The sequence below is a fragment of the Leiobunum rupestre genome, chromosome 10 (genome assembly GCF_980474605.1).
Source record: "Leiobunum rupestre chromosome 10, qqLeiRupe1.1.hap1, whole genome shotgun sequence".
NCBI classification, from domain to species: domain Eukaryota; kingdom Metazoa; phylum Arthropoda; class Arachnida; order Opiliones; family Sclerosomatidae; genus Leiobunum; species Leiobunum rupestre.
The window spans coordinates 33,101,205-33,122,681 of NC_143393.1; the positions used below are offsets into that span (position 1 = coordinate 33,101,205).

General features: G+C 31.3%; 1 protein-coding gene across 1 annotated transcript in view; it reads right to left on the reverse strand.

Moving 5' to 3' along the window:
* Positions 1-21,131, reverse strand: part of LOC149925441 (cytochrome P450 4V2-like) — a 60,947-nt gene extending 39,816 nt beyond the window's left edge. The window contains exon 1 of the mRNA XM_090161755.1: positions 20,850-21,131. Coding sequence (XP_090017881.1) covers positions 20,850-21,131 — 282 coding nt within the window. The remainder of the gene's footprint in view (positions 1-20,849) is intronic.
* Positions 21,132-21,477: the final 346 nt, after the last annotated feature.

The window sequence follows — 21,477 nt, forward strand, 5'->3', positions numbered from 1 at the left end:
TGTCGAAACAGTTCAAAAGAAATTTATAGAATACTTACACACTAATTTTTTTAAATGCTATATTTACAACTACAATAAATTACTAAAAGACTCGCAAATTGATCAATTATCTGTTACTCGCGAAAAATACGAGCTTATTTTCCTATATAAATTGTTTAAAAATCTGATCCCCAGTGAGGATTTACTTTGCAAGATCAACTTTTTTGTCCCTAACTATTATATAAGACATTTCTAACTATTCAAAAACCTCTAAAAGTAATCTTAACCCAATTAACAGAATTTTAAAAACCGCAAACAATTATTCAAATGTTGTTGATATATTTAACTGTAAAATATCTGATCTGAAAACATTACCGGCCCTTACCATATAGGCCATTCACTTTAATAACATTTCACTTACATTTCCCTATTCTTATATCATTACCTAATGTTATATAATTTATACCGATTAACCAATTATTTAATGTGTATCGACTAGCTGATACTGTAACAGTTGTTGTTTCTTTGCACAATAAACAGATTTTTCATTTCATTTCATTTCATTTCATTTCAATATTATTATTATTATTATTAATTACTAATTAATAATAATAATAAATAAGTAATTAATTAATAATAATAAAATAAAAATAATTAAAAGTAAACCGAGTGCATTTGTAAAAACATATTGCATTTTGAAAAACCATTTTCAAAATGTATTTTGTATTTAATTTTGAGCTGCAAAAACATTTTGCATTTAGAAAAACGAATTTTATTTTGCATTTTACATTTTGCATTTTGAGTTATGGAGAAAGTATTTGGCATTTTACATTTTGCATTTTGAGTTATGGAAAAAGTATTTTGCATTTTACATTTTGCATTTTGAGAAAAAAAGCATTTTCAACAACCCTAGTAATCGGTGTACCAGCCCTTAGCTTTGACTGTACTAAAGTGATTAAGTAATCGATTACAGATTTAGCGCTACCAAAGGCTGTACTCGCTGTAGTCGGTGAACAAAATTTAGGGAAGCGTCTAGCCTCTCGCTCGAAACGTCTACCTTTCAAGCATGGGCAACTTGCCCATGTTCCCATCCTCATTTTTCTGAAGACTTTTCGAAAGAAAACGAAGTGCGGGGCGGATAGCGAGATTCTTAAACTAGGGTTGGACATAGGGGATTTTTTTTAGAAGTCAGCCTGACTAGTGGGGGTAAAAAGGGAGGTATAAAAACAAGGACAGCCAACATTTTGCTTTACCCGTCAGAATAGGCGCTTAAATAAAACATCTTAAATAGATCAGAGAGCCATGATCTGTAAGTTACTGTTTATATGGTGCTTGTTGAAATAATGGAGGCCCTAAATGGGTTAGAGTGTGCAATAACTGGTGGTTTTACCGGGGAGTAGGGGTCCAGCTCTTGTAACCCATAAGGGCGGTGGCGCACTGGGAGATGTTAGCTCTGATCAAATGGTCCTATCTACACCTCCGACTTCGGTCAGGTTTGGGCTGGATACTGAGCTTCGGCTTAGGCTAACGGAGAGGGTCCGTGAAAACTGGCCGCCTCGGCGGATTGTGTAGCCTGCTGTGGGGCGGCCGGCCTCCGTATGAGGGCACGGCGGTCCTGTTTCCCGGCCTTTTGGAGCCACACCGGGATCTCCGGTGCCAGCTGTGCCGGGTTACTTGGGCTGCTGTGTGCTCGTCGTTCCCCTTTAGGAGCTCTGTCCAAAGGGTTTAACTCTTAACCTACGTAGGTAGGGTGTTGGCTGGATTTGCTACAGCATCCACTCTTAATCCCACTGCTGTGTGCGAAGTGGGAATTGGTCCACCCATTGCTGCACCTTCTGCTGGGTTGGGTGGCTTGCGTCAAAGGTGCGACCAGCAGTAGTAGGGTACTACTACCCATGCTGGGTTTGTCACCTATCCGGGCTAGGTGGACGCTGGCGTAGGGCACTATTATGATAGGCCTCCGGTGGTATGGTCTCTGTTACTAGGTACACTGGGCTATAAATTCTGACACACTGTTGAAATAATGGAAATTTTTCACCTGTTAAAGCGTCTATCCAATGAAAACTGTAAACAAGAAAATCCACGACTTTTGACGGGTTGCGTTCTCCTTGTGTGGGGTGCTGTGTTTGTTGCACCTAGAAAAAAGCTACCTGGCTAAAAGAAAACACTTGTTGCATAACGAACAGGTGAAAAGTTTCCATTATTTCAACAAGCACTATAATAACAGTAACTTGTAGGTCGTGGATCTCGGAAACACTACTTCGTGGTGATTTCCTTGAAGATGTTTTATTGAAGCGTCTATTAAAATAGGAGTATATTATCACTTGAATAGGCTCTTAAATAAATCATCCTCCAAGGAAATAGCTAAGAAGTAATATTTCCGAGAGCCAGGACCCGCAAGTTATTGTTTATATAGTGCTTGTGGACATAATGGTAACTTTTCACCTGTAAACAGGACGTCGTGTTTTTGCCAAGCCTTAATATGTCAAAAAAGCTTTTTGGTTAAAAGGGAACGCTTGTTGCTGCCGTATAAAGTGAAAAATTTCCATTATTTTAACAAGCAGTGACTTGCAGGTCCTGGATCTCGAAAATCTTATTTCTTGTCGATTTTCTTTTAGGATGATTTATTGAAGCGTCTATTACATGACTTTGCCCGATCACAATGTTTCTTAAATAAAATGGGATTGATGAATTTATGATACGCCATATCGTCATTATTTATGAATATTTAGGTAAATTAGATTAATTTTTGTAGTCAGAGCATGTATTTCAGTAGTCAAATGCCGTGACTAGTGCCTTGTGTCCCACCCTGCTCCGAGGTAGCGCCTATGATCAAGCGTCTGCTACAGACCAATTAAAAACGATTTTTCTTGAATAAACTTATCAAAATATAAGCAAACGATGAAAACATTATATTAAAATGCCAGTCTCATTATTTTTAAAGTCAAATAACCATAAGGAAAAACTAATAGCGTCTGCTTTAGCCGCTACCTATCTAGGTTTCAATGGCGAACGAAATGGGGTGTAGCGATAGTTTTCGGTCGCGAATAGAATTAAATAGGTTGATTTTTAACTTCAGCCGCTGGCCATTCTGTACAGTCGGCTATTATAATAGTCGTAATCAATGTCGTATTGCGTCATATGAAGCCAGCACTCCATTAATGACTGATTTTCAACTAACAGAATTGTTGGCCTTGTTTTGTCGAAAGAAAAACACCAAAACATCAGATGAATAATATATTTCCTGCATTTTTCTTAGAAGTAACTGATTATATGCTGGGGTGTAAAGCAACTTTGCCGTAACATATATTATACATAAACCAGTTCTTTGAACTGAAAAAAAAACCGAAGTTTATTCTTTTAAATAGTAAGTGCTCTAAAGGGCCGGCGTTAGGGGGGAGGTAAGCAGGGAAAATTTTGGAGTAAAAAGATTCGGAGGGTTGGCCGGGGCCTGAAAACGCTTACCTAGGGCCCGAAATCCCTAGCGCCGGCCCTGCTGCTAAAGGCTTAGAAAAGATAGCACCATCGGCCTTAATAACCGTCAACTAAATGTGTGAAGAAATAGCAGACGACTTTTGAATTTCTAGGTTTTTCGGTTGAGCTTTCTGCTGTTGTGCAGAGAGAATTTTGAACGAGCAGACAGCTTTCATACATTCAATTTAAAACTCGGTCGGTAGGCGGCGATACTTATGACCAAAATTGAAACTACGCACGAAGCCTATCAAGGATATTGAAATTATTATATATAAATATTTCTTGAAATATAGAAAAGGCGGAGGATTGAAGTGTCAGGATTCCGATGGTGGTTTCAGAATAAGTCTTCGATGAGTAGGTTTTTCTCTAGATCCGCGGGATTAAATGAGTGTAAAAATCTTTGAAAATCACAAAAATCGTCGAAAATTCGAGCTTACGGATCCAGTATAGGTCAAAGCCACGGGATCCATAACAGTTTTCGTTCTTTAACCCATAGGCTTACAGAAGGTAAGAATCGGGTCTAGGAATAAACCGTTAACATATCGGTTTACTTGAATATCTATAGTGCTTTCATTTTGAAATAAGATTTTGTTGGTTGGAACCAGTGGCGTAGACAAGGGGAGGGTTTCCGTGTTCAACCCCCCTTTGGCTATACTAAAATTAAATCCCCTTCTCGACCTCTCTCAGGTTTTTCACATAGTTCGACCCCCCCCCCTCGAAGGATTTCTGGCTACGCCACTGGTTAGAACACGAACTACAAAGTGCACTCTAGGTTTTTAGGGGTTAAATACTAAATACAACAATATTAGTTAATTTTACGAACAACTTTTTGAGAGACTAGTCTAAGATAAAATGTTGGGTTTCGTTTGTTTTGCTAAATGTTATGTTTTTATAGCTTTCAAACATCTGTAAACACGTTCCAATCATTTCATTGAATGGAATTTCTATACTAATTCTCTGTCAATTAATGAATAGTTGAAGTTTCAGAATCGTACAGGCTTTTATTCGGCTGCCTCTGCACAGTGTTTTAAAATCGACTTTTTGCGGCCAAAATTAAATACCGATAAAATGTAACATAACATTATATATTCTTATGTGATTTTGTGCGTAGAATCTGAAAACATTTATCGTTTTTTTCTAAGTGACACCAGGAGGCCAAACGTTTTCTTTATGGAATTTTTCAGGCTTTGTTAGCGGAATTTGTGTTCAGGGTGGTCATAGACGTTACTTGAAAGTTTGGTAAGTCTATCATAAATACAACCGCTGAAAATTGAATATAACGCTTCAAATTTCATCAAAATGTGGCATTTTCAAATGGCTTTTTTGTAAAAGAGTGCAAGTGAATGCAAGTAATTTTTGAATTATCTCGTAGATAAATTTGTGTAGAATACAATGCAAAAACTATGCGAGGTAAACGTCGTCAAGGTGTGTAGATACAGCAATTTTATAACATGCAAAAAATCATATTTTCATCGGGAATTTTATCGTGTCTTTGATCATCTTGTTTTCTTTTAAACTACTACAAAACACACTATAGGAGGATAACATTTAACTTTTCCCATCATCTGTTCTTATCTGTCGGTTTATCTAAAACATTATATACGAACATAGTTAAAATAATACCTGTAAATAGTTAGCGGGATTTCTAACTTGGACCGCTTACGTTTACATTTTTATGTCGACCGCCGCGCCTTATCTTAATTCGAGTAAATGACGTATATTTAAAAAACAATTGGTGACAATTAAAAAAATATTGAATATTAGAGCCCTTTGAAGCCATTTTTTTACTATGTTCGTATATAATGTTTTAGATAAACCGACAGATAACAACAGATGGTGGGAAAAGTTATATGTTATCCTCCTATAGTGCGTTTTGTAGAAGTTTAAAAGAAAACAAGATGACCAAAGACACGATAAAATTCCCGATGAAAATATGATTTTTTGCATGTTATAAAAGTTGCTGTATACACACACCTTGACGACGTTTACCTCGCATAGTTTTTGAATTGTATTCTACACAAATTTATTCACGAGATAATTCAAAAATTACTTGCATTCACTTGCACTCTTTTCAAAAAAGCCATTGGAAAACGTCACATTTTGATGAAATTTGAAGCTTTATATTCAATTTTCAGCGGTTGTATTTATTATAGACTTACCAAACTTTCAAGTAACGTCTAGGACCACCCTTAACATAAATTGCGCTAAAAAATTCTGAAAAATTCCGTAAAGAAAACGTTTGGCCTCCTGGTGTTTTCAGATTCTACGCACAAAATCACATAAGAATATATAATGTTATGTTACGTTTTATCGGTATTTAATTTTGGCCACAAAAAGTCGATTTTAAAACACTGTGCTCTGGTGGGACAGATTTTCATTCTTCCAAAAAATCGAAAACATAGAAAACAAAACATTTAGTTTAGTAAAAAAGAAAATAAATTAATCCCAGACGATAAATGTTAAGATCTACTGCGTAATCCTTATACTTTTTGTATAAATTATATTTTATCCTACTAAATTATGAAAACGAAAACCGCCTCTAACATTTCGTACGAATTTCATTAGCATTCATTTCTTCGTGTTAATCTGTTGGTCATAAATATTAAATATATTAACGTTCCCTGATAATATCACTCGTGTATGCTTATTCATTTATTGCATTTTAATTTCTAGATCATAAATGTCATTGAGGTTTACATTCGAATTTCTTCCAGTAATTTGACGAAACACCTTTAACGACCACCTCATCAGCACTTAACCGGTTTCCTTAATGAAAAATTAAGCTCGACAAAAGTTCGCGTAGGGACAACGCGTATTTTCGTTTTATTGTTTTATTACAAATATATCTTTTATGGTAATCTCTTTTAAAGTAATATCTTTTATAGTCATCTCTTTTAAAGTAATATCTTTTATAGTCATCTCTTTTAAAGTAATATCTTTTATAGTAATCTCTTTTAAAGTAATATCTTTTATAGTTATCTCTTTTAAAGTAATATCTTTTATAGTTATCTCTTTTAAAGTAATATCTTTTATAGTAATCTCTTTTAAAGTAATATCTTTTATCGTAATCTCTTTTAAAGTAATATCTTTTATAGTAATCTCTTTTAAAGTAATATCTTTTATAGTAATCTCTTTTAAAGTAATATCTTTTATAGTAATATCTTTTAAAGTAATATCTTTTATAGTAATCTCTTTTAAAGTAATATCTTTTATAGTTATTTCTTTTAAAGTAATATCTTTTATAGTAATCTCTTTTAAAGTAATATCTTTTATAGTCATCTCTTTTAAAGTAATATCTTTTATATTAATATCTTTTATAGTAATATCTTTTATAGTAATATCTTTTATAGTAATATCTTTTATAGTAATATCTTCAAGTCGATGTCATCTCCCTCGACTTGTCCGAAGCTTTCGATCGGGTTTCACACCCTCTGTTATTACAAAAGATTCGCCTATATGGCCTTCAGGGTTCGGCCTTGAACTGGATCGGGGACAACCTTGATGGACGGAGCAACGTCCTAAAAGTTAACGGCCAAGTAACGTCGATATCATACGCCACCACCTGCGGAGTTCCCCAAGGAAGTTCCCTGGGGCCGCTTCTTTACAAAATATACTCCAATGATTTACCATCAGTTATCGAAACTTCTAAATTAAAACAATTCGCAGACGATAATAAAATTTACCATTCTATATCAAAACGAGAGGACTGTCTGGCCCTACAAACCGATCTACGGCGCTTAGTGTCATGGTGTGAAAGAAATAACTTACTGCTAAACGAAGCCAAGAGCCTAATTATATCACTCACGCAGAAAACAAACTCTATCATGTACAATTACGCTTCAAATGACACCATTATACCTAGGACTAATCTCCTAAAAGACCTAGGCGTCCTTTTTGATGACAAACTACTTTTTAGGGAACAGGTCTCCTCTGTCGTTGGGCGTTGTTGGCGTACCTTATACGGCATCTTGCGTCTCGCAAAGGAGCTACGTAATGTTAAATGTTTTAAAATGCTCTACGTTAGTCTTGTTCGTTCTAAACTTACCTATGGCATACTTTCGTGGGGGGGTTGTGCAGACTATTTGATGGATAGAGTTGAAGGCGTGCAAAAAAAGTTTGTCGAACTTGCACACACTTACTTTTTATATAAAAAACCGTATGTCTACCCATTTCTCTTAAACTTCTTTCATCTCGACCAAATTCAACATTTAAATTGCAAACGTGAATTAATATTCCTCTGGAAAACGATTAATTCATACCACATTCCTGAGCTAACTAATGCTATAAACATTCTAGTACCTGATAGAATAGTCGCACTCGCTACCAAAAGCTCTTCGCGTCCAGGAGGACTATTTCGCCATTACTTAAGATACAAAACACTTGTAATCTAGTTAGTGATAAAATTGACATTTTTGACTGTAAACTCAGTAATATTATAAATCTTCAATGTACAATATAATTCTTTAGATATTTGATCTCATTTTCAACATTGTATTTGCCGTGTTTTAACAGCTTGTATTTTTTTTCCCTCTTGTCCCTCCCCCCGTGTTTAACCTTGTAGGTACTTCGGTACTGTTGTTCAACACGATAATAAAGATTTCATTTCATTTCATTTATAGTAATATCTTTTATATTAATATCTTTTATAGTAATATCTTTTATAGTAATATCTTTTATAGTAATATCTTTTATAGTAATATCTATTATAGTAATATCTTTTATAGTAATATCTTTTATAGTAAAATCTTTTATAGTAAAATCTTTTATAGTAAAATCTTTTATAAAAATATCTTTTATAATAATATCTTTTATGGTAATTTCTTGTATAGTAATATCTTTTATATTAATATCTTTTATAGTAATATCTTTTATAGTAATATCTTTTATATTAATATCTTTTATAGTAATATCTTTTATATTAATATCTTTTATAATAATATCTTTTATAGTAATATCTTTTATATTAATATCTTTTATAGTAATATCTTTTATAGTAATATCTTTTATAGTAATATCTTTTATAGTAATATCTTTTATAGTAATATCTTTTATAGTAATATCTTTTATAGTAATATCTATTATAGTAATATCTTTTATAGTAATATCTTTTATAGTAAAATCTTTTATAGTAAAATCTTTTATAGTAAAATCTTTTATAGAAATATCTTTTATAATAATATCTTTTATGGTAATTTATTGTATAGTATTATCTTTTAAAGTAATTTATTTGTGTAACTTATTTTAAAGTAATTTCTTTTATAGTAATTTCTTTTATAGTAATTTCTTTTATATTAATTTCTTTTATAGAAATTTATTTTATTGTAATTTATTTTATAGTAATTTATTTTATTTTAATTTATTTATAGTAATTTACAATAATTTTTTTACAATAATTTGATTTATAGTAATTTCTTTTACAGTAATTTATTTTATAGTAATTTCTTTTACAGTAATTTATTTTATAGAAATTTCTTTTATAGTAATTTCTTTTATAGTAATTTCTTTTTTAATAATATCTTGTATAGTAATATCTTGTATAGTAATTTCTTGTATAGTAATTTATTTAATGTAACTTATTTTAAAGTAATTTATTTTATAGTAATTTCTTGTATAGTAATTTATTTAATGTAACTTATTTTAAAGTAATTTATTTTATAGTAATTTCTTGTATAGTAATTTATTTAATGTAACTTATTTTAAAGTAATTAATTTTATAGTAATTTCTTGTATAGTAATTTATTTTATAGTAATTTCTTGTATAGTAATTTATTTTATAGTAATTTCTTGTATAGTAATTTATTTTATAGTAATTTCTTGTATAGTAATTTATTTTATAGTAATTTCTTGTATAGTAATTTATTTTATAGTAGTTTGTTTTATAAATTTTTATAGTAATTTGTTTGACAGTAATTTATTTCATAGTAATTTATTTCATTGTAATTAATTTTATACTAATTTATTTTAAAGTAATTTATTTCATAGTAATTTTTGGAGTAAATTATTTAATAGTAATTTATTTCATTGTAATTAATTTTATACTAATTTATTTTAAAGTAATTTATTTCATAGTAATTTTTGGAGTAAATTATTTAATAGTAATTTATTTCATTGTAATTAATTTTATACTAATTTATTTTATAGTCATTTATTTTATAATAATTTATTTTATATTAATTTATTTTTAGTAAATTTTTTTACAATAATTTGATTTAAAGAAATTTATTTTATAGTAATTTCTTTAACAGTAATTTCTTTTATAGTAATTTATTTTACAGTAATTTCTTAAACAGTAATTTATTTTATAGTAATTTCTTTAATAGTAATTTATTTTATAGTTATTTATTATTTTGTAATTTATTTTATTGTAATTTATTTTATAGAAATTTTTATATAGTAATTGATTTTATAGTTATTTATTATTTTGTAATTTATTTTATAGTTATTTATTATTTTGTAATTTATTTTATAGTTATTTATTATTTTGTAATTTATTTTATAGTTATTTATTATTTTGTAATTTATTTTATAGTTATTTATTATTTTGTAATTTATTTTATAGTTATTTATTATTTTGTAATTTATTTTATTTTAATATATTTTATAGTAATATATTTTACAGTAATTTATTTAATAGTAATATATTAAATAGTAATTTATTTTATAGTAATTTATTTATTATTAATTTATTATTAATTAATTTATTATAAAGTAATTTATAGGGGTGTTAGAAATATTAGGTTACACCAAATAATTCGATCGAATATCAAATCGAATAGAGCCGAAAATTATTCGCGAATAACCGATTTTCCTGTTCAAATAGTCGAATATTCTAAAATGGAGGTATTACTATTTGGAATAGTTTGAAAACTGGTCGAATAACCGGCGAATTGTTTGTTATTTTTCAGGTTCAGGGCCATCAAAGGAGAACTCGATGTAATTTTCCAAAAAAATGACGCAAGGTATGGCGCTGCAATCGCTAAAAATATAGTACCGGTATTCAGTTTCCTTTTTGAAGCAGATGGCTGTACCTGTATACAATCAGCTGTTAGGTCTCTTATTGGCTTTACCAGGAAACTATATAGGTATACACTTGGAATGACTAAGGAAGATTTTTACGGCCGTGATGAAGCTCGTAGAAATGGGCGTGTCTTAAAGCGGGAAAACCCACGAGAATAACTCTCGCGCCTCGCTACCCTAATTCGACGAAAACTCGTTATTAAGCGTAGTCATGGTTATTATATTATTAGCTTACCTGATTATCTCTTATATAGCCATACAAATACCTGACATTAGGTATCACTACACTTCTTTCGCGAAGGGCATGATAATTACTTTAAAATATTAAGTACGATATTATTATTATTGAGTGGGGTGGCAAGCCAAAACACTTCGACCTAAGGTCCATTGTGCATCCCCAAACTGGGTGGCTTAAATAAGTCCTATTGCCGACACAAAGTTTAAAATCTGCCTGGCCGAGATGTTAGAGACGTCATACGTCTCCAACCGATGCATACCCAAATGCTCAAACCTCTGGGCTGCATAGTAATCGCAGCTACAGAGTACATGTGAGGCAGTTTCCTCCTCAGCTAGACAAGCTCTGCAAATCGGGTCATCACTGACCCCAATGAGAGTTAAATGTCTATTCAGATGGCAGTGGCCTGTAAGTAGGCCAATAACAATCCTAATACTAGCCCTAGAGAGCGAGAGTAATTCTCTGGCTCTCTCCTTAGAAGGGCCTGCCTTTGACCCTCAACCTCAGACCATCGTCTGAGTTGACGATCTGACATAAACTTGGAGATCAAGCCGCGCACAAGTCCCCGGGAGATGGGGAGAGCAGGTTCTGGCCCAATGAACCCAGCCCTCGCACCTTCCATGGCCAAGGCGTCGGCCCTTTCGTTCCCCAGATGCCCCTTATGTCCAGGAACCCAACAAAGTTGAACTTTATTGTGCAACCCAAGAGCACAGAGGAGATCTAAGCAGCTAAGAACCAGTTTAGAAAGAATACTATACTGGCTGAGAGCTCTAAGAGCGGCTTGGCTATCCGAATAAATCTGGATAACCTGCCCATGATACCCCTGATTTAAACAGTAAGCAACACAGGAGCAAATGGCAAAACTTTCCGCCTGGAATACACTAGTGTGTATCCCTAGGCTTTCATAAAAGCCAAAATTTTTAGTAAGGCAATACATCCCCGCGCCAGACGATCTCTCCTCTGGTACCGAGGGTCAGGTTACTCCACTCAGCACGGCTAGGAAAGTTGACCTCAAAAGGTTTACTAAATTGAAGTTTAGTAACCATCATATCAGATAACATTGTCATAATCGGCATCTGATTGGAAATGTCCCGATAAAGCTTGGTGTGGCTATGTTCCCAATTATTAGCCTTCCACCAGCCATTTTGGTTAAGCCTATAGGCTCCTAAAAAGGCAGCTTCCTCAATAAAAATGTGGAGAGAAAGCATATTCAGGAGAATTTCCAGAGAAGCGCTTGGGGCTGTTCTCATGGCTCCTGTAATGCCGACACAAGCCAGCCTTTGTAGAGTGCGCAGATTAAATTGCCACCAGACCACAGCTGCATAAGACAGGATAGGTCTGATGATCATGGTGTAGAGCTAGTACACAGCTCTGGGGCTTAGGCCCCAGGTCTTGCTAACTGTACTTCTGGTTCTCCAAAATAACATTTTGCCCTTCTTGACTATATAGTCAAGGTGTGGCTTCCATGTTAGTTTGCTATCCAGGATGACCCCGAGGTACTTCACCTCGGTGCTCTCCACTAGGTCCTTTCCAAATAAGGAAATAAATATACTACAAAATAATTAAAATAACTATACTACAAAATAATTAAAATAAATATACTACAAAATAATTAAAATAAATATGCTACAAAATAATTAAAATAAATATATTACAAAATAATTAAAATAAATATACTACAAAATAATTAAAATAAATATACTACAAAATAATTCAAATAAATATACTACAAAATAAATAAAATAAATATACTACAAAATAATTAAAATAAATATACTACAAAATAATTAAAATAAATATACTTCAAAATAATTAAAATAGATATACTACAAAATAATTCAAATAAATATACTACAAAATAATTCAAATAAATCTACTACAAAATAATTAAAATAGATATACTACAAAATAATTCAAATAAATATACTACAAAATAATTAAAATAAATATACTACAAAATAATTAAAATAGATATACTACAAAATAATTCAAATAAATATACTACAAAATAATTCAAATAGATATACTACTAAATAATTCAAATAAATATACTACAAAATAATTAAAATAAATATACTACAAAATAATTAAAATAGATATACTACAAAATAATTAAAATAGATATACTACAAAATAATTCAAATAAATATACTACAAAATAATTCAAATAAATATACTACAAAATAATTCAAATAGATATACTACAAAATAATTCAAATAAATATACTACAAAATAATTAAAATAAATATACTGCAAAATAATTCAAATAAATATATTACAAAATAATTAAAATAAATATACTACAAAATAATTAAAATAAATATACTACAAAATAATTAAAATAAATATACTACAAAATAATTAAAATAAATATACTACAAAATAATTAAAATAAATATACTACAAAATAATTAAAATAAATATACTTCAAAATAATTAAAATAGATATACTACAAAATAATTCAAATAAATATACTACAAAATAATTCAAATAAATATACTACAAAATAATTAAAATAAATATACTGCAAAATAATTCAAATAAATATACTAGAAAATAATTAAATTAGATATACTACAAAATAATTAAAATAAATATACTACAAAATAATTAAAATAAATATACTACAAAATAATTAAAATAGATATACTACAAAATAATTCAAATAAATATACTACAAAATAATTCAAATAAATCTACTACAAAATAATTAAAATAGATATACTACAAAATAATTCAAATAAATATACTACAAAATAATTCAAATAAATATACTACAAAATAATTAAAATAAATATACTACAAAATAATTAAAATAGATATACTACAAAATAATTCAAATAAATATACTACAAAATAATTCAAATAAATCTACTACAAATTAATTCAAATAGATATACTACTAAATAATTCAAATAAATATACTACAAAATAATTCAAATAAATATACTACAAAATAATTAAAATAAATCTACTACAAAATAATTAAAATAGATATACTACAAAATAATTCAAATAAATATACTACAAAATAATTCAAATAAATATACTACAAAATAATTCAAATAGATATACTACAAAATAATTCAAATAAATATACTACAAAATAATTCAAATAAATCTACTACAAAATAATTAAAATAAATATACTGCAAAATAATTCAAATAAATATACTAGAAAATAATTAAATTAGATATACTACAAAATAATTAAAATAAATATACTACAAAATAATTAAAATAAATATACTACAAAATAATTAAAATAAATATACTAGAAAATAATTAAATTAGATATACTACAAAATAATTAAAATAAATATACTAGAAAATAATTAAAATAGATATACTACAAAATAATTGAAATAGATATACTACAAATTAATTAAAATAGATATACTACAAAATAATTAAAACCAATAAACTATAAAAATTATATAATTTGCTTCACTCCATGCTTCTAAATCTTTGTCTATTTTCCTTCAAATCCTGAACAAAAGCCTATCTTTACGGACCATTATTATCGCTCTTTTCTTTGAAGCTTGGATTGCAAACTACTGTTTTTTCTAAATCATTAATTGGTTTTAATGACTCATTAATAGCGGATTCTAATACCGGAAAAACATCAAAATTAACTACATGTATGCCGATGGTTTCTGCCATTTTTTCCCGATAATGAAAATTACAGCCGTCTAACAATAACGTGTAAATTTTTAAAAACGAATCAAACGCGAGAGCTTGCACGTCACCGAATTTTACGTCATTTAAGTCGGTATAAGCGTTTTTGGCCCAACCAGTGATGGATTTCCCATAAACACTCTAAGCAATTGCTTAGGGCGGCCAATTTTAGGGGGCGGAAATTTTTCCCAAAAGAAATCAATTACATCTTCCAAATTTTTAACGAGTACGGTGTACCGCTGTACCAGTTGTAGCTTATATACTTTAGCTTAATAAACGTCGGTATTAAGATACAGACTACTTCCAAGTAAATTATAGTCTATATTTACTTGGAAGTAGTCAATGACGCACCCACCATAATCATATCCGTCCGTAGAAAATCGACCTCTTTCGTCGATCCTCGTAGATTTTGAAATGTGACTAACACTGACTATGTGAGTCATGTGACAAAGTCGCAGTTTTAGTTTTAGTTGACCAAATTCATTTCAACAGAGGCTGAGAGGCGATTGTAAATTTGTAACGAAGCCGGGAGTTGTGGCGTACTCCTGTAATCCCAAGCGTCTGGGAGGCAGAGTTTGTGGTTGGCCGTGTGAGGACGACCGCCAATCCCCCAACGGGTGGTCGGAATACTTCCGCCACGGGTGTCCCCACCCCTGTCCCCACGTATCTCCCCGTTGGCGTGGCCGTTACACATATCTCGCCCTGATTAATCAGATGGACGAGCGAATTGAATTTGTTCCACACGTTACAATCCCGAATTTCTTAAACGAAATTATATAATCTAAAACTAAAAAGGCTAAAATGTTAAAATGAATAAAGGTAAATTAAGTGGTGCTAAATAACATGCTGAAGCGAAAAGGAATTTAGAAAATCTTAGGAAAGTTGTGGAACAATCTGCAAAAATAGAGCCTTATTTTGTGCAGACGCCGACTAGCCCGAGAGCGACAGTCCCGACCCATAGCCATAGCTTTGAAATATTGAAAAAGAATTCTGTTGAAATAGAAATAGAATTACAAAATAAAAAATATAGAAATTGAAGAAAAAAATTTAGCTGATTCTTCAGAAGAACAACAACAGTTTCAACAAATTGAGCTAGTAGCGTCAGAAGACAGTGACTCAAAACTGTCAATAAGCAACGATCCAGGAGAGTGGAATATAAACGAAACCACGATTGATTTGGTTGTAAAATTTGGATTTAAATCAAACAAGGATCTGGATTTAAATAAATCAAAGAAACTATTTGGAAATACTTACCGTTATTTAGGTGCACTGCAAATTTGAGGTACATTTAAAGAACACAATAAAAACACATTAAGATCACCTAAAACGGTATCGATTTAAGAACACATACACTTCCGGAATGTTTGAAGAACACATACAAAGTTTCCTAAAAGTGCTCTAATCATGTTCTTAGCACTTTTCAACGTTCTTAAAACGTTCTCATTATATGAACTAAAAATGTTCTTATGATCTAAAAGTGTGCTATTAAAGTGAACTTAATATGTTCTGAAAGTGTATGGTGCTCTTAAATTCCCAATTTAAGAGCACCTAAAGTGTTCTAGAGATGTTGTTTTGGGAAGTGTACTTAAAATGTTCCAGGAAAAATAAAAAATCAATTTAATGGAATTTTATTTACATTTAATTACAAATAAATAAAAATCAATTTAAAGGAATTTTATTTACATTTAATTACCAATAAAAATGAAAATGAATTTAATGAAATTATAATTTTATTTGTTTAAATAAAAAACCCATTTTAATTTGAAATAGAGATTAATTTAAGAAAATGTTAATTATATTTGTTTGAATAAAAAAACCTATTTTAATTTGATCCAGAAAGGAATTTTAGTAGGAAATAAAACTTCACCAATAATTCTAAGATACAGTCGACTCGGTTCAAATAATACCCCCCCCCCCCCATGGTCAAACAGAAGTTACCCAAGGTACAGCAAATTAACCTAAAAAGACCCACCAAAATAATCTAATACAGCTGCCAGTGGATTACACAAAAATCTAGGAAGTCTGGTACTGCAATAGAAATAGTACCTGGTGGCAGTACTTGACCATTACAAACCAGATTTCTGTTTTTTTCTCATACTTTTGTTATCCACTGGCAGCAGTATTAGATTATTTTGCTGCTTCACACTTTGAATAGTTGAGAAATAACACCTGGTGGCAGTACTTGACCATTACAAACCAGATTTGTGTTTATTTCTCATACTTTTGTTATCCACTGGCAGCTTTATTAGATTATTTTGGTCACTGGCACTTTGAATAGTTGAGAAATAGTACCTGGTGGCAGTACTTGACCATTACAAACCAGATTTGTGTTTTTTTCTCATACTTTTTTTTATCCACTGGTAGCAGTAATAGATTATTTTGGTGTTTTGCACTTGGAATAGTTGAGAAATAACACCTGGTGGCAGTACTTGACCATTACAAACTAAATTGTTTTTTCCTTTACTTTTTGTTATCAACTGCAAGCAATATTAGATTATTTTGGTCGCTCTCAGCCTCACACTGAGTAGTTAAGAAATAGCACCCATTACGAATGGTCAAGTACTGTAAACTAGGTGCTATTTCTCAACTAATTTTAGATCAAAACACCCAAATAATGTAATAGAGCTGCCAGTGGTTTAAATTTTAAGTATTTAAAATGAAAAATCTAATATTCTGAATCAAAAAGTTTTGAACATTAAAATGTGTTCAAAACCTTAAGACGTTATGCCTGTGTAATATGAAAAACTAGAGACATCTCAAGATCACTTTGAAAGAATAGTGTTCTTGATATGCGAACCAAACGTTCTTGAAATGTAAAGTGTTCTGAAAATTTTAATTCTACAATTTTAGAACACTTGAACACTTTAATAACACCATGGTTTACAAGAAGAACACATAATGATTTTTAAGAACATTGTGACTTCACATAGACACATTACAAGATCACATGGGAGCACATAAGTGTTGTCGACATGTTCTCTAAATGTACCTCAAATTTGCAGTGTGCATAATTTTACAAAAAAACTAAAAAACGGAGAAAACTTGTGAAAGATATTATTTGTCTTATTCAGAGTCACACAAGACTGTGGGCTGTGTATTGCATTCCCTGTTACTTGTTTAAAGGTTCCGGTGTTTTTGCAGAAAAGGGGGGATGTTGAGATTGGAGAAACATTTCGAAGTTGTTAGAGGGCCATGAAAGTTCTACTACAAAGAAATACTCAATTAAGTGGCAATTTAAAAAATAGTTTTTTGAAAGGTTTCACAAACCAAGTCGGATATTGGAAAAATGTTTTAGCAAGAGTTGTTTTTGTGATAAAAAAATTGTGTAGTCGCGGATTACCGTTTCGAGGGAGCAGTGAAACATTTTATGATAATCACAATGGAAATTATATGATGTCATTAGAGATGATTGCGCAATATGACCCTTTTTTAAAAGAACACATACAGAAATATGGTAACTGTGGGTCTGGAAAAACATCGTATTTGTCGAAAACAATTTGCGATGAATTTATTTAAATAATGGGAACAGAAGTTAGAAATAAAATAATCTGTGATATAAAAAGTGCTAAGTACTTTTCCATAATTGTTGATTCGACTCCAGACATATCACACACGGATCAATTATCTCTAATAATTCGATATGTTGACCGTAGCAACGGAAAAATTAATGAATGATTTTTAAATTTTTTTGACAACGTCGGCCATAAAGCAAATGATATGTACGAAGTAATTTTGAACTTCTTAGACGAATTCGAATTAAATGTAAACGACTGTAGACGACAATCGTACGATAATGCTAGTAATATGTCCGGTATCTACAACGGCTTAAACGCAAAGATTTTAGAAAAAAATCAACTTGCGACTTTTGTTCCTTGGCTGCGCGTTTGTCATTCTCTAAACCTAGTTGGTGAATGTGCTGCTGAAAGTTGTACAGAAGCTAAGCATTTTTTCATGCTTATTCAGAAAATTTACGCTTTTTTTCTGCGTCAACGAAGCGCTGCGATCTCTTAACATCTAAATTAGGATCAACAAAAAAAGTTCCTAAAGCATTATCCGGGTACGCGGTGGTCAGCTAGATCAGATGCTTCTACAGCTTTATTTCAAAATTGGATAGATATAATTGATGTGCTAAAACAAATTGAAAATTATAATTTGGAAAAAAAAGTGTTAATCGAGTTGAAGCGGGAGGATTAGTAAAAAAAATGATAAAATTAGCAACGGCATTGCTTCTCACTATATATGGCTAACCGTTTTAGAAAGAATTGACAAAGTGAATAAGAAAATGCAGTCCGTTGATATGGACCTTAGGTCTGCTGTTCAGCTTTACGAGTCGTTAATAAACTACTTGTTGGATATTAAAGGTAATTTTCCAAGATTTGAAGAGCAAGCTTTGAAAATTTCGGAAAATTCAAGTTATGAACCAATTAGAAAACAGAAACGGAAAAGGCATTTTGATGAAGATCCCGAGAGTCTCGATAGCCAAGTTCTACCACAGCCTATAGCAGAGACTCCATTGCAGTTATTTCTAAGAAATGTTTTCGAAAAAATTATTTCGGTGTGGATTAGAGAGTTAGAAAAACGAAAGAAATCCTACACCTTTTTGAACGAAATGTTTGGTTACTTTGAAAATATTTGTGATCTAGATACCCAAACTATTATTCAAAATACCACCAATTTGTGTAAATTTTACGAATGTGATTTGGATAAAGAGTTACTAATAGAAGAAATTTTTCATTTTAAAGAAATTTTATGTAAAAGTGACAAAATTAAATCGGACAAAAGTATCGCAAATCAATATAATTTCGTGAATAAGAATGGTTATAGCAGCGTGTTTCCCAATTTGGAAATTATTTTTAGAATATATTTATCTCTAGCTGTAGCAAACTGTTCTGCTGAACGATCGTTTTCGTCTCTAAAAAGAATGAAGAATTATCTGCGATCAACCCTTGGAGATAATAAATTAAATAATGCATATTGAAAACGACGTTTTAGACGAAATTTAATTTAGTGATATTATTATATTTGTTACGAAAAAACTAAGAAAGATTTTTTTTGTGAAGAAATAATTTCATTTATTTCTTTCTCTGGTCAAATCAAGATAGTGAGCATTCGGTTTTTAGTACTGTTTCATACATTTTTCTTTAATGCGTCACGTACACATTTTACCTCAATAGCTCAATTTCTCTTAAAATATTGGGTTATAATGTTCCGCCACAAAATACCACAGGGGTAACTTATGGGAAGATATTCAGAATAAGTAGAGTTATGGATTCCTCATGTCGCATATAACACCGCGAAAAAGCGAAGAGGTACACCATTTTTATATTTTCTTTATCTATTCCAACCGCAGTTTTCAACACGTACGAAGCTAAGCTACCCAATATCAGTATGACGTAGAGAGAGCGTCGGCTTCAGCATGCTGAAACTTACGGTGATTAAGAACATAAAGTCACGCCTCCGAAGTCGTCTAGGAATTATTGGATCGTGTTTAAACAGGACTGGATAGGTTCTTGCCAACCCTGCTCAACATATTAGGCCAAAACTATTCGCTCACTTTGGGACGAAAGAGTACACCTTTTACCCCAAACTACCAACTTCTTCCGTAGAATAACACCCAAACTGTATTTTGAAGTTGCTCGCTGTTTCCTAAAAATTACTCCAAAACTAGCGAATAGTTTTCGCCTAGTACTGGCTTAAGTATAAATTAATACATTCTTGATTAAACAATCAGTATCTTACTGTCCTCGACATTTCTCATTGTGTCGTTCAAGCACACTAATATTTTGAGGTACAAAATTCAAATTTTACTTTGTCACATGTAGGGTCTCCCGAATTTTTCTTAAAATTTTAAAATTAAATAATTTTTTTTGTAACAATAGAAATAGGTAAAATTGGGCTCAGACCTATAAAAAACTACAATTTTTCTTTAAAATAGAAATTAATTTAAGAAATTTAAAGATATTTCAGACCAAATTTCATAAACTGGCAACTTTTCATTCGTCAAATTAATATTTGGAATGAGAGGTCCTTTTATCGTTTAGCTATTCGACGCTAATAGTTCTTGAGAAGCCAAAGTAAATTATAGCTAGGAGCAACAAACAAAGCACCCACCACAAGGAGAACGCAACCCGTCAAAAGTCGTAGTTTTTTTTGTGTACAATTTTCATTGGTTAGACGCTTTAGCGGCTACTGCCGTCGGAAGGGAAAAATTCGGAAATTGTTTCCCCCCTCGCCCATAAAACGTTCAGCGTAAAGGTTCGTCCCTTGAAAAAATTTACCAAATTTCATAATTTCAATGAAATTCTTCAAATTTTAATCATTCTAATTAAAAAGAATAAAATATTAATATACATAAAATTCTAGGCGCTTTTTCGAATATACGCGACATAAAAATTAATTTGATGATAAAATATTTAACAGTTTCAAAATTTTCTCAAGTTCCTATAAAACGCCATGGCTCGTACTCCGGCTCCAACAGCGTGACGCGCCAATTCCTCGGGGAATACCAGTCTGGTGGCCGTTTGGATGTCTCTGGCGGTTATCACCGACCTTTTGTTGAGCACGGCCAGCTTCGAAGAGGTAGAAGCGATCTTTTTAAAGTAGTATTGCAGCATGCCCAGCACGATCGACACGGCTTGCTCAGATATCCCCATGTCGACACCTTGCACTTCGCGTAGCACAGATAAAACGAACCGCATTCCTTCGAACTTCAAGGCCTCTTTCGGCCGCCTTTTACTTTCAGTCATACCGGATTTCATTTAAAACTCGAGTTTCAGTTCGATGAATAGACTATCACGAACATATACTGAACTATACTGACCGAGAAACGCAAATCGAAGCCACGGAGTCTAGAGCAATCGACTGTATTGACTACACCTACACTCCGGGTAACCAATTAGCCTAATTAGTAGTTTTTTAAAGAAAAACTCTGATGGTAAGACGTAGGTCTATTAAAATTAAGTCGTGTCTCGTAAAACCCTAAAATAAAAAATGATAACTGAAGGATATGAACACATTTTTTATTAAAAACGCCTCGAATGGAAGCCGTGATGGGGATAATGAGCTAATTTTTCCGCCACCCATGAAACAACG